At 39.2% G+C, this 13,646-nt stretch overlaps 2 protein-coding genes across 2 annotated transcripts in view; both read left to right on the top strand.

Moving 5' to 3' along the window:
• LOC310715625 (sialoadhesin-like) overlaps positions 1 to 13,646 on the top strand; it is a 95,021-nt gene that overhangs the window by 5,647 nt on the left and 75,728 nt on the right. The gene's annotated exons all lie outside the window — the stretch shown is intronic.
• Positions 6,005 to 12,838, top strand: LOC310715897 (B-cell receptor CD22-like). The gene is made up of 8 exons (XM_083522610.1): positions 6,005 to 6,170; positions 6,823 to 7,206; positions 9,435 to 9,683; positions 10,089 to 10,673; positions 10,761 to 10,848; positions 10,953 to 10,998; positions 11,438 to 11,648; positions 11,741 to 12,838. The coding sequence occupies exons 2-8, from the start codon at positions 6,852 to 6,854 to the stop codon at positions 11,767 to 11,769; spliced, it is 1,563 nt and encodes a 520-aa protein (XP_083378736.1). The 5' UTR covers positions 6,005 to 6,170; positions 6,823 to 6,851; the 3' UTR covers positions 11,770 to 12,838.

Raw genomic sequence — 13,646 nt, 5'->3', positions numbered from 1 at the left:
TAACTGTGCTGTAAGAGGATCTGAACATCTCCCATCTCCTGCTCAATACCTCAGTGTCAGATGTGAGTTTTATTTACTTTATTATTTTTGCATAACTCAGTATTTAACATTTAAAGATAGGAGGGCATTTTCAGCTGTGACTCCCAAAAGCTGTGGCGAAGGCTAGCGGGTTATTGTATTTTAGGTTGCTTGATGGTTTAGATTTGAAGATGCCACAGATATTCCTGAACAACAATGAAACATAATACAAAATTATTAATTATGACAATAAACTACACCATCTGTAATATCAGTTTAGAGGACAATGAAAAGTACAAGTGCATGTGCAGTAATAAAGTCGGACATCAGAACTCCACCAGTGTAACTCTGAATCTTCAGCTGAAAATCTTCAGCTGAAGATTTTCTTACAGCTGATACAAGAAAAAACTATTATAGATTAATTTCTTATTTACCAACCCATTTTAGATCCTCCAAAGAACGTGTCTATCAGTTCCTCTGGTGAGAAAGTGGAGGGAAGTTCAGTGAATCTGACCTGCAGCAGTGACAGTAACCCACCTGTGGAGACCTACACCTGGTTTAAGGAGGAAGAAGCATCACCTGTAGGATCAGGACAGAGTTACAGAGCTCTACAGAGTGGACTGTACTACTGTGAGGTTCAGAATAAACTCGGCTCTGAGAGATCAGCTGCAGTGTCCATCACTATAACCAGTAAGATAATTGATCAGACGTTACTGTTTCATCACTGCTCTGTTTTACATTCTGTATTTTGTTCAACTGAAGATATTTCAGGGTTTTTTTTAAAGTATTTACTGTGTGTGTGTGTGTGTGTGTGTGTGTGTGTGTGTGTGTGTGTGTGTGTGTGTGTGTAGTATCAGACGGCACTGTTATTGTGTATGTGGCTGTTGGAATCGGATTGTTTGGACTTGCAGCTCTTCTCTCTGCACTCTTCTGGTTGAGGTGAGAATAAATGTGTTGATAAATTCATCATTAATTCCTATAAAGATGTTTTTACAATTGAGAAATATTTGACTTTTTTATGAACAGATGCAGGAGACAGAAGAAAAAGGCAGATGAAGGTGATCATCAGGTGAGTTAATACAGACCTGTCCATCAGGTGGCTGCTTTGTTCATATTAATCTCTTACTGTAAAGATCTTCAGCAGAACCTGCTCATGTTCTCCACCCCTCCTCTCTGCAGAACGTTAGGCTGAGTGCTAAAGACGACACGTATGCAGCTCTCGACCCTGCAGACCGGAAATCTGATGATGTTTATCACACACTTGCAGTAAGTTTTAACTGAAACATACAGTTACTGCTAGAATGAAGATTGGTGATGAAGGTGTAACAGAATAATACTGTATTTTATTGCTGTAAATTGAAATCACAAATAACAATGTTCTTTCGTTATTCACAGGTTTCTCTTCCCAGTCCTCCTGATGACACACTCACTTCTGACTACTGCAATAAGGAAGTGAGTTTTAACTTTTAAACTCAATGTGACTTGCCAAAACGCAATTCAGACTGGAGTGTCACTACACCACCACTGACCCCTGGCACATGTAGCAGGAATTACAGAATATCAGCTTTTCAATGCAGATAGTGTGTGTTTTGTTAGCAACATGCTAGTCATCTAACATTACTGATGATATTTCTGATGTATTACTTTCTCTAAACTATAAATTGTAGGTCAGTGTTATAGATTTAAGCAGCTAATGTGTTTGTAATGATGAATCTAAAGTAATAACTGCTATAAACTCATTTAAAGCAGTAAAGTGATGTTGTGTTTTTTTTTGCTGTTGATGAAGTGAGCAGCCATGTTGCATTTATGACATTTGCTAAAACCTTCCTGACCTTCTGAGTAGAATTTCTAAGCAGAGGCTTTAACTAGCCAAAGCTTCAAATGCTGTCATGGCCAAAAATATATATGACAATTTTGTCAGAAAATGCAACCCTTCCCTGAGAAAATTGTTGCAGTTCTATATTGTTTTGGTACTCATATAAATTTTTTTTGTTTCCACAAATGCACAAAAAAAACCCTAAGAAGAAACGTAAAATCACCACGTGCTTTTGTACTCACATGCCTTTGCAATTGCTCCAATCCAACTCCTCGTGGTTCTTAAATATGACAGTCTTGCCCTTTTCTCCTGCATCACCTGCTTAGTCCAGCTCCCGTTCGTAGGCATCAGAAGCACGCCTTTCGGCACTTTCTTCCCTTTCCGAGATCTACGTCAGCTGGACCGCTCTCTAATGCGGCTCCGGTTAAAAAATGCTGACCCTCAGGCATATTATTTGATTCTAAACTATGTTTTATTTTGATCTGCTCAGACAACACCTTGGTGGTCTCATATATCAACCACCAGGGGGGGTCTGCATTTGCACCCCTGTACAGGCTGACACGCCTGATCCTCCTGTGGGTAGGGGAAGCTACTCTCCCTGGAAGAAGCTTACATCCCAGGCCGGTTGAATGAAGAAGACCCAGGTGCCTCCACCCTCACGTGGTGGAGCAGATCTGGGAGAGGTTTGGACCTTGTCGCGTCTCTAGAGACGTCATAATATCCCCTCCGGGAGGAGGTCGTATGCGACAAGATGGCGTCTGTTCACTGTGTGGTGCGCTCAGCACCAATTCAACCCAGTTCACTGCCTCGTTGGCTCAGGGCTGGAGTTCCTGCATGAACAGCTTGCAAAAAGGTTGGCTCAGTCCACCATTAAATTCTGCGCGTCTGCCATTTTGGCGCATCACGCCCCCATGTCGGGGTATTCATTGGGCAGAGACCCACTCCTGACGCGTTTTCTCTTCAGCACCCAGAGGGTGAGGCCACTGGTGTGACCAAGAGTGCCTGGGTGGGACCTGGCCTATGTACATATGTACATTTATTCATGAAACATAGAAGGCTAAAATGATGTGCCTGTGTATTTAACATTGTTAAATCTTTCTAAAGTCTTGTCAATGTACCCTGGATTAAGCTTTTGTAGGCAGGGGGTTGGTTGACTCTGGTCATAGGTAGAAAACCAGACTTGGTCGCAGGTTGATAGTGAAGATGTTTCTAACTTGTTGATCAGCCTTTTATTTGTAGGTTTAGGCAGCCTGTTTCAGACACTGGTATGTGAAGGCCAACATGCCTTGGGACAGGTTGCGTTTATTGGTGTTAGTGGCAGTAGTTTGAGCGAAGTTCAACCAGCAAAAATTCATACCTGGTATTAGTGTTTTTTGTTCTCTAACTTGCACAGTCCTGAAAAACAGCATGTTGCAAAAAAATATTTTTTGTGACTCGATTTCAGGTTCTGGTCAGGTGCAGTCTTAAAATGGATAGATTTTCTAAAATAATTTAAACATAAAATATTAAATTGTCAGGAATTCACCTGCCATGCCCCTTTCGGCTGCTGTCATACTGCCACTATCTCTGCTGCTCACGGCTTCAATTACACACACTTGGGACTCGTTAATCACTCATCCCCGGCACCATACATATACCCCTCACTCACACTCACTCTCTGTCCATTGTTGTTCGTTGATATATGCATGACCCTATGCGTTCCGTCTGCTATTCTATAACGGCTGCGCTTTCCCCCCAAGCGCATCTCGGATCAGCTGCGCTTTTCCCCAAGCGCATGTGTTTGTTTCTGTGTTACACTCTATATTAAACCCGAGCAAGCTGTACCGGCTTCCGCCTCCGCTCATTCACCCCCTGACAGCCCCCATGTAAATATGATAAATTATCTGTAAGATGTAATGGACAATGTGGTCTGATGCATGAGGCCTGATCTCACATATCTGCTGCTAATGTCTTAGTGACAATTGCTGATACCACAGGATACCACCTTCCTTCAAAGTTCTTGTGAGTTTTAGGCCCCCAGGGCTTGGGCTTGTTCTGGTGACATGAGTGAGAACTACACAATATAATATAGGGGGTTTGATGTTTGGATGGTTTGGGTGCTTCACATCAAATAAAAATTTTATTCCCCTACACATTTATACCGAGTATGACGTATTGAAATGCCCTGACCTGACATGACTAACCCAGCGTTGAAGCAGTACATCTTCATTTCCTTAAAGGAATTAATTTTATATTTTTGTAGCTCCCAACTGTGTGGTAAAATAAACAGTGTGAAGAATGCTGACAAATGGTGCAGAGTCAAGATGAAGTCTAAATTAAAAATGAGAAACTGTAACATACTGTCAAGTTTCCACCAGCTACACCCCCATCGGCGGCTGTCATGCTATCGCTATCTATGCCACTCCCGGCTTTGATTACAGACACCTGGTCCTCGTTATCGACGTACATTTATAAACTCCCATTCCAGATTCACAGGCTGTCGGTTCTTGAAGGTCATGCGACAGATCTCCTGGATCCCTGACTGCCAGTATTTTCCGCTGGTCCCTCCGTGCATTATCTCCGCTCCGCTCCGTGGATCATCTCCGTTCCGTGGATATCTCCGTTCCGTGGATCATCTCCGTTCCTTGGATATCTCCGTCCTGTGGATTATCTCCACTTTACGGACCAAACCCGCATGATGGTTCGTTACTCTCTCTAGAGTCATGATAGAGCTACTCCTCCTTCCGGCTCGTGTATATATATATATATATATATATAGATATAGATATAGTATATGCCAAGTGGGTCAAGTGTTGTGCTTGCTATTGTTAAACTGGTAGGCAGCACAACAGATATGTAGCATGAATGCAGAGTGACGACACACATGAAGCTTGTGGGGGGGCAACTTTCTCTCCAATGCAAAAGTGGGAGTGACATCTTCAACTGAGCTATCTGGCAGCACGGTTTCCTCACCAACAGCTTGATGATAGCGTTTTCACCTCAACTAGATTATGCCATCACACCCTCACCTCTGCAGAGTGAAAAAGTGACTAGGTGTGGGGGGTAGGTGGCAGATATACTGCTGGCTAGGCATACTGCATTATTTTAGGATCTGACTAAACAATTAGATTTCTTTTCAATTTTATTATTATTATTATTATTATTATTATTATTATTATTTTTTTTTTTTTTTTTTTAGACCAGCACATTCTCCTGACTGCCCCACGTGGCAGAGTTGAAGCACTGCACTAAAGGTCAACTCAAGAATGAGCTGTTATTTTATTAATATAAATGTTAAAAACAATAAACATTATAAATATTTATTAATCTTATCTTACAATGCATTATAGCTTTATATATAAAGTTAAACAGACAGTATGAAAGTTGGTGTTTAAACACGTACTGTGCAGGCAGTTTCACTTCCTTCTTTTCATTTCACACATTTTGAACTTTTAGACAGTGCATACACACTGTTTCTATTCACACTGACTCATCACGCTTGCTTTATAATGTGTGAAAATAAATAACCCTTTTTATAACCATGTGTTGTGGTCCATTTGCTTTTGTATGACTTACTTGTTTATTTAAATTAAAATTTATACCAGTTTATGAAGCAGATTTTAGTTTATTGAGATGATTGGGCTCAGTGGACTGATCAGAGTTGACTGTTGAAGGTTCTGAAGGCCCTGTATGAGGCGTATATCAACACTATATTAAATCCTAAACATGGCCACAGAGAAGAAATACTTTCTTTGGACAGAAGAAATAAAAATAATAATAAGAAAAAGGCAACAACAGTCATCACCATGACAGTGTGCAGGACACGGCTCTGAAACTGAAGGCTAAATCATGCTGATGAACATTTCAGGTGTGCAGCAGTACAGCTGGGTGTGGTAACATCATACATGTATACATGTCTACAATATACATGTATTAACCAGCATGTTCACTCTACATATGTCCATATCCTAATTATAGTATGTACTGCTGAAAGGGTCGTAGAGAGGATGAATAAATGCAGCTCGTTCATCAGCTCTGTCCTCTGACTATAAATGGCGATGTAAACCCACAGCTGACCATCACTTAGGAGACTTTTTAAATTTTTTTCTGAGCCAATGATATCACTCGTGTTTTTAAAATGCAAATGACTCTCACAGTCAAGTCGAAAAGCAGCTCTGAAAACTTCAGCGCTACTGCTGTTTTAAATGTTGCAGACTGTATTTTAGATTTCTTTCAATTTCACCAAAGTATTTTCTCACTTTTTTAAAAGACGCAAGATCCCTCAACCACACACACTTTCGCTCACACTTTGTCTTATTCTGTCTTTTTGCTGTGCACGAGGGTCCGAGGTGATACGGTAAGAAAAGTCTGGATTTTGCTATTTTCTTGCAACAGTTTCTTGTAAAACTACTGACACTATACCTTGTACCTTCAACTTTCTCCAGTTATAAAGGAGATATAACCATTGAGATAGTTTGAATTGTTTGTGTTGTGAGCAACAGATATTGAAGAATCCTAAAATTTCTGAACTGCTCTGCTTGTGTTGTAAATCATTCATTTATAGAATAAAATGTACCACTATTTATTTTAAAAACTTCCACATTAAAATGAGCTTGTGGTCCATTCTTCACACGTGAACTACTCAATTAGCTGAAGGCAGTGTGACATAATTCTGGATTGTTCTGGTTCTTTGACGTTCATCCTGGAGTTGTTGTCAAAGCAGCAGGTTCACAAGCTCATCCCTGGTTATGAGTAGAATTATTTTACATTAAAAACATTAGATTATGTCTTAATAAACTGTGGTGATATGGGAAATCCTTTGTAGATCTGTTTTTAAATGGTGAAAGGTCTAGACAGCAGACAGACCAATTCATCACTCAGACTTTTCTACAAACATAATTACAAAAGACTTGTGACACTTTTCTTTCCCAACCTTTCTGAGATGTGTTGTAGCCATCAAATTTTAAATTACCCTATTTTTTTTTCTTTAAAATTATATATTTTCTCAGTTTAAGCATGACCTCTAATCACCTCTTTCATGTGTCATGTTTCAGGAGCTCTTGGGAATCAGTGGAGTGTGAAATACAGTAAACATCATCTCTGTGCTGTAAAAGGATCTACAGTGGTTATGGAGGCCACTTACACACATCCAACAGATGTTACAGTGATAAAGAGGTTTTGGGTAATAAACCCAGTTAAGGATTTAGAACCGACTGATCTGCGTAATGAATCAGGTTACTCAGACAGAGTGGAGTATTTAGGAGATAAACAGAATCACTTCTCCCTCAGACTGAGTGATGTGAAGAAATCAGATGAACACATGTACTGCTTCAGATTCATAACAACTAAAGATAAATTTCAGGGTGAATCTGGAATTACACTCAGAGTTACAGGTAAATAAAATCATCTTATTCTCTACATGTGTCACTCAGACCATAATCTCCTTTTAGCTACAGGAGTTTTGTAGCAGATGATTGAAAAACTCGAACATGTTTTTACTGAATTACTGTTTTCATGATATGAACTCCAGACAACAGAAAGCAAATGAATGATAACACGGGAGACACACAACAAAATCTAGAAAAATAAACACACAACTAACAGAACAGAAAAAGGATGGAACAAAAAATAAGGAGACACATGTGACCAGCATGTGACATGCAGGGGCTGATGGGAAATGCAGTTCTTATTGACTGTCACACACAGGCACAAAAGAAGAATTAATCACATTAGAATACAATAAGAAAATATTTAGTAGAAGATTAACTACTTATATGTAACTTTAAAAAAATCTAGATATTATATACATAAATCTCTAAATACTACCATGATCACCACTTAAAGGAACAATTTACTTACTAACAGACACTTTCTAGGAATAATCACTATAAGAGTTCGAATTATGCAAATATTATTGAGCTGTTTCACTTTTATTTCAAAAAAAAAATTATTAAATAGAATTTAAATGTTACAGTATTTTTGTAATAAAATAGAGCTAGTTGAAAATCACAAACATTTTTATCGTGCGAATTTTGGGTCAGTGCGAGAAGCCTTTAGAACTGCCACTAATTTCTGACCGAATTTAACCTAATCTTCTTCTTCTTGTTCTTTTTTTTTGGCTGCTCCCATATGGGTCACCACGGCAGATCATTCATCTCCATACCCCCCTGTCCTCTACATCTGCCTCTTTCAAAAACAACTACCTGCATGTCTTCCCTCACCACATCCATAAACCTCCTCCTTGGTCTTCTTATTTTCCTCCTTCCTGGTGGCTCCATCCTCAGCATTCTCCTACTGATATACCCCATGTCCCTCCTCTGCGCATGTCCAAACAATCTCAATCTCATCTCCCTCACCTTGTCTCCAAAACGTCCTACATGCGCTGACCCTCCAATAAACTAGTTTCTAATCCTGTCCATCCTCATCACTCCCAACGAACATCTCAACATCTTCAGCTCTGCTACCTCCAGCTCCACCTCCTGTCTTTTACTCAATGCCACTGTCTCTAAACCTACATCATCTCAGGTCTCACCACAGTCCTTTAAACTTTCCCTTTCACTCTCACAGATACTCTTCTATCACAAATCACTCCTGCTATCACTCTTCTCCACCCACTCCACCCTGCCTGCACTCTTTTCTTCACTTCTCTAACACACTCTCCATTATTTTGCACTGTTGATCCCAGGTACCTGAACTTCTCCACCTTCTCCACCTCTTCTCCCTGCAACCGCACCCCTCCACTGCCCTCCCTCTCATTCACACACATGTACTCTGTCTTACTCCTACTTACTTTCATTCCCCTTCTCTCCAGCGTGTACCTCCACCTCTCCAGGCTCTTCTCAACCTGCTCACTACTCTCACCACAAATCACAATATCATCCGCAAACATCATAGTCCACGGAGACTCCTGTCTGACCTCGTCCTTCAACCTGTCCATCACCACTTCAAACAGGAAAGGGCTCAGGGCCGATCCTTGCTGCAGTCCAACCTCCATCTTGAACCAGTTTGTCGTTCCTACTGCCCACTTCACTGCAGTCACACTGTCCTCATACATGTCCTGCACCACCCTCACATACTTCTCTGACACACCAGACTTCCTCATACAATACCACAACTCCTCTCTTGGCACCCTGTCATACGCTTTCTCTAAATCCACAAATACACAATGCAGCTCCTTCTGTCCTTCTCTATACTTCTCCATCAATATCCTCAAAGCAAATAATGCATGTGTGGTTTACCTCGGCATGAAACCATACTCCTGCCTACAGATGGTTACCTCTTCTCTCAGCCTGGCTTCCACTACTCTTTCCCATAACTTCATGGTGTGACTGATCAACTTCAATTTACCGTAATAAAGATGTTAAATAATTTATTGGTACATTAAAGGCCTCCAAATTGTATATTCAAATGCACACACATCATCATCATCATCATCATCATCATCAAATCATTCCACTGTTTTTTTTTTTACTGGTCTCTCTCTCTCTCTCTCTCACACACACACACACACACATATGCAGAGAACTTTACGCTTTTTTATGTGTATAAAATTTAAGCACAGATCGAGGAAATGAGCAGGTGGATTATTAATGCAGATTTAATGTTTCTCTCATTGTATAAGATCTTCAGCTTTTCGCTCCTGCAGAAGTGACAGAGGGAGAATCAGTCATTCTGACCTGTAAAACCACCTGCAGTCTGACTGATCCAACATTCATCTGGTACAAAAACACACATGATTTAACCACAAACACCTTCAAGAGCAACGAACTCCACCTGCAGAGGGTCAGCAGTGAGGATGCAGGCAGTTATAACTGTGCTGTAAGAGGATCTGAACATCTCCCATCTCCTGCTCAATACCTCAGTGTCAGATGTGAGACTTATTTACTTTATTATTTTTGCATAACTCAGTATTTAACATTTAAAGATAGGAGGGCATTTTCAGCTGTGACTCCCAAAAGCTGTGGCGAAGGCTAGCAGGTTATTGTATTTTAGGTTGCTTGATGGTTTAGATTTGAAAATGCCACAGATATTCCTGAACAACAATGAAACATAATACAAAAGTATTAATTATGACAATAAACTACACCATCTGTAATATCAGTTTAGAGGACAATGGAGAGTACAAGTGCATGTGCAGTAATAAAGTCGGACATCAGAACTCCACCAGTGTAACTCTGAATGTTCTGTGTAAGTTACAGCTGAAGATTTTCATATAGTCAATACAAGAAAAAAAAAACTATTATACATGTATTTCTCATTTACCAAACCATTTTAGATCCTCCAAAGAACGTGTCCATCAGTCCTTCTGGTGAGATTGTGGAGGGCAGAAAAGTGAATCTGACCTGCAGCTGTGATGCAAACCCACCTGTGGAGACGTACACCTGGTTTAATGAAACAGCATCAGTGGAAAAAGGAAAGACCTTCACCATCTTTAATATCAGTTCTGAGGACAGTGGAAAGTACAAGTGCATGTGCAGTAATAAAGTCGGGCATCAGAACTCCACCAGTGTAACTCTGAATGTTCTGTGTAAGTTAAAGCTGAAGATTTTCTTACAACTAATAGAAGATAAAACTATTATAGATGTATTTCTCATTTACCAACCCATTTCAGATCCTCCAAAGAACATCTCAGTGTCCATCAGTCCCTCTGGTGAGAAAGTGGAGGGAAGTTCAGTGACTCTGACCTGCAGCAGTGACAGTAACCCACCTGTGGAGACCTACACCTGGTTTAAGGAGGAAGAATCATCACCTGTAGGATCAGGACAGAGTTACAGAGCTCTACAGAGTGGACTGTACTACTGTGAGGTTCAGAATAAACTCGGCTCTGAGAGATCAGCTGCAGTGTCCATCACTATAACCAGTAAGAGAGATGATATAAATCTATAAATCAGAATTACACTGTATAATATTTAACACTGATTCATTATAACATTATATTTCCACACAGTAGATCAGAGTGTAGGTGTGTATGCAGGTGTTGGGGTTGTTGGTGTTGTGTGTATTTGTGTCATTGGTGTCATCATCTTGTGTAAAAGGTGAGAAAATACAGGATCATTTATCATTTATTACATGATTAAAACTACAGCTTGCTAATAATGTGAACAGATTTTGTTCAATGTTGTTTGTTTATTTTTCGCAGGAAAAATAAAAGAATCGAGTCACCAGTGGACCAAAGTAAAAAACAGGTAAAAATTTGTACAGATAAATGTTGACTCGTGTTTGTATATTATCTGCTGCTTTTATAGTAAAATAATCAAAACATCAACAGTGTAAAAAGGCAGAAGATCTGTTACCTGCTTGAAGTTGAAGATTATTTTCCAATAACAGCACATTCCCACGTGTTTCATTTCTTTTTTACCAATAATTTGTAATAAATAACATGTCAAAATTATTATCTATTAACATTTACATTTTCTGTGGTTATTAACAAAACTAACAAGCTTAAAATGAAATTATTATGACACAAAATTCAGGCTTGACATTAGAACAAGAAAAAGATCTGTTGTTATTAATAATAAATCAACACCTTCTGACCAATCACAATAAAGAATTTAACAGTGCTGTGATATAAAGTTAGATGTTTGCCACCTCTCTGTCTCTGTGATCTCATGCTCTCCTCTTCAGGATTTTAATGAATATGTAGCAGTGAATAGATTCAACGCTGCATCTGGTTCAGCCTCGGCCAATCAGGATGAAGACCTGTATGCTAAAGTTGTACGCCAGCGTGCTGTTGATCTCGGGGATGCTGGAAGTTCTGCTGCAATCACTCTGCCTCTGGGCAGGATGAGGTTCAGTACGCTAGTGTTAAATTTACAAGCACTGGTGCTGACGACAGGTGAGAAGAGCTTCTCTGTTTCCTTCAATCTTACAGAGCTGGAAAAGATCTTCTGCTGGATCTTAGTGTGATCATTTACTCTCTTTCTGTAGGTCTTCCAATGCTGAGGATCTCAGTGTGATCTACAGCAACATGAAATGAACAGAATTTACCTGTTTATCCAACATCAGCATCACCAACTTCCACCTGGTTTTAGTTTAAAGCTTCTAGAAACTTCAGTGACTCATTTATAAATGCAGCTCATAACAGAACAGTGGCACTTCATCATCTGCTGGTCAGCATGATGCATTATGGGCTGTAGGACTTCAGATTTCACCTCAGAGAATAATCAGTTTGTTTCTGATGTGTAAAGTTTGTGTTTTACAGAATCAGCCTGAAAATCATCACAGTGTAAATTCAGATTTAGATCTTTTGATGTCTTCTGGACCCTCGCTATAGATCTCAACAAATAACCTTAAAAAATCAATGAGAGGATATTGTATAGGTGTACATTTTTATTCAGATAGAGTTAAACTCCGCCCACTAACTCAGAATCCAGTTGAAAGTGAAATCAAATTCGAGAGGAATTTTAATCCAATTTGTTTCTTCAAAACTAAAAAAAAAAAATCATTTTAGTATAATTCCTTCCTTACAAGGAGTGAAAATCAGCCAACTGCCAGAAAAGCAGCATCAGTTACCTGAAATATGCTCTAGAATAATAATTGCTTTCCTTAATTTACATGACACAATTGTATTCAAACAATTATTAAGAATATTTACTACTGTTATTTCATATGCAGAAGTGTTTTAAACATTTAATCAAAATAGCCAAATAACCTAAAAAAAATTAAATATAAATATAACCTGCAAGTTTAAATGGTATTTTAATATGTTTTTCTGTTTTAGTAAATTTCTTTATCTTGTTAGTAAATTTCTTCAGGTTACAGTGTGTCTTTAAATGAGGCTATTCTATTTTTCTGTGTGTGTGTGTGTGTGTGTGTGTGTGTGTGTGTGTGTGTGTGTGTGTGTGTGTGTGTGTGTGTGTGTGTAAGGTGTTCAGAGATCTGTATAGCACACTGGTGTGTGACAGCTTCACTAATCATATCATTGTGTTTCTTCTATAATATATTATGCTGTGTCTCAATGCTGTTGAGTTCATTTATTCATAATATTCATTCAGCAATAAATAAAACTATATAATTTCTTCAAAACTGTAGACTTTTTTTGTCACATTATTATGCAAATGTTATAGTGGAAGCAAGTTCAGAGTAAATACATAGGATTAAAAATAAGCAGACATCAAATCCAAACATGACCCATACCATGGTTGGGTGTGCAGGCTACATTGCCACGCCACACGGATGGGATGAGATGGGATGGAGCCAAACCTTATTTGGTCCATATTAAAAAATATATATATATATATATATATATATATATATATATATATATATATATATATATATATATATATATATATATATATATATATATATATATAAAATAAAAAAAAGCTTTGGCCAAGAAAAGACAGAATATTTCCTGTACCATATTCATACATGCCTTGTTCTTTGTATGAAAGTCATTTTTTTGGATGAGTGCTTCCTGTGCCCTGAGTCACAGCCTCCACCCGGGGCCTGCCTTTTTTCCTGGTATTGCCCACTAAACCATTGTGAGCCACTTCGGTTTCAGTGGGCAAGGTTTAGGCTGTGGGTTGCCTCCACACAAGCATACAGTCTGAACTGCTGCAAAAGATGGAAGAGGGATTCAGCTCTGGGGCTGACAATCTTAAGGAGCTCCGCTGTGCTGCCGACCTATCCTTTAGGGGTACCAAGGAAATGGCTAAGTTTCGGCTATGCTCACTCTCAAGCAGGTCGTGTCTCAGATCAGGTCACAGGACTGGTTTGTCATGATAGATCTAAGGGACGCATACTTCCACATATCCATCTTTCCTGCTCACAGAAGTTTCCTGAGGTTTGCTTTCGGGGGCGCTCTCCCCCACACCTTCACAAAATGTAA

This window comes from Silurus aristotelis, assembly GCF_946808225.1.
Source record: "Silurus aristotelis genome assembly, chromosome: 20".
In the NCBI taxonomy this organism is placed as follows: domain Eukaryota; kingdom Metazoa; phylum Chordata; class Actinopteri; order Siluriformes; family Siluridae; genus Silurus; species Silurus aristotelis.
Note: the sequence above shows the minus strand (reverse complement) of the source record. Positions and strands in the feature narration are given on the sequence as shown.

Excerpts from the sequence above, each read along its gene's own strand:
- LOC310715897 (XM_083522610.1), top strand. The coding sequence starts at position 6,852 with ATGTGTCATGTTTCAGGAGCTCTTGGGAATCAGTGGAGTGTGAAATAC. Across the intron at positions 10,849-10,952 it reads GTCATCATCTTGTGTAAAAG|GAAAAATAAAAGAATCGAGT; the intron begins GTGAGAAAATAC and ends TATTTTTCGCAG. Across the intron at positions 11,649-11,740 it reads AGCACTGGTGCTGACGACAG|GTCTTCCAATGCTGAGGATC; the intron begins GTGAGAAGAGCT and ends CTCTTTCTGTAG.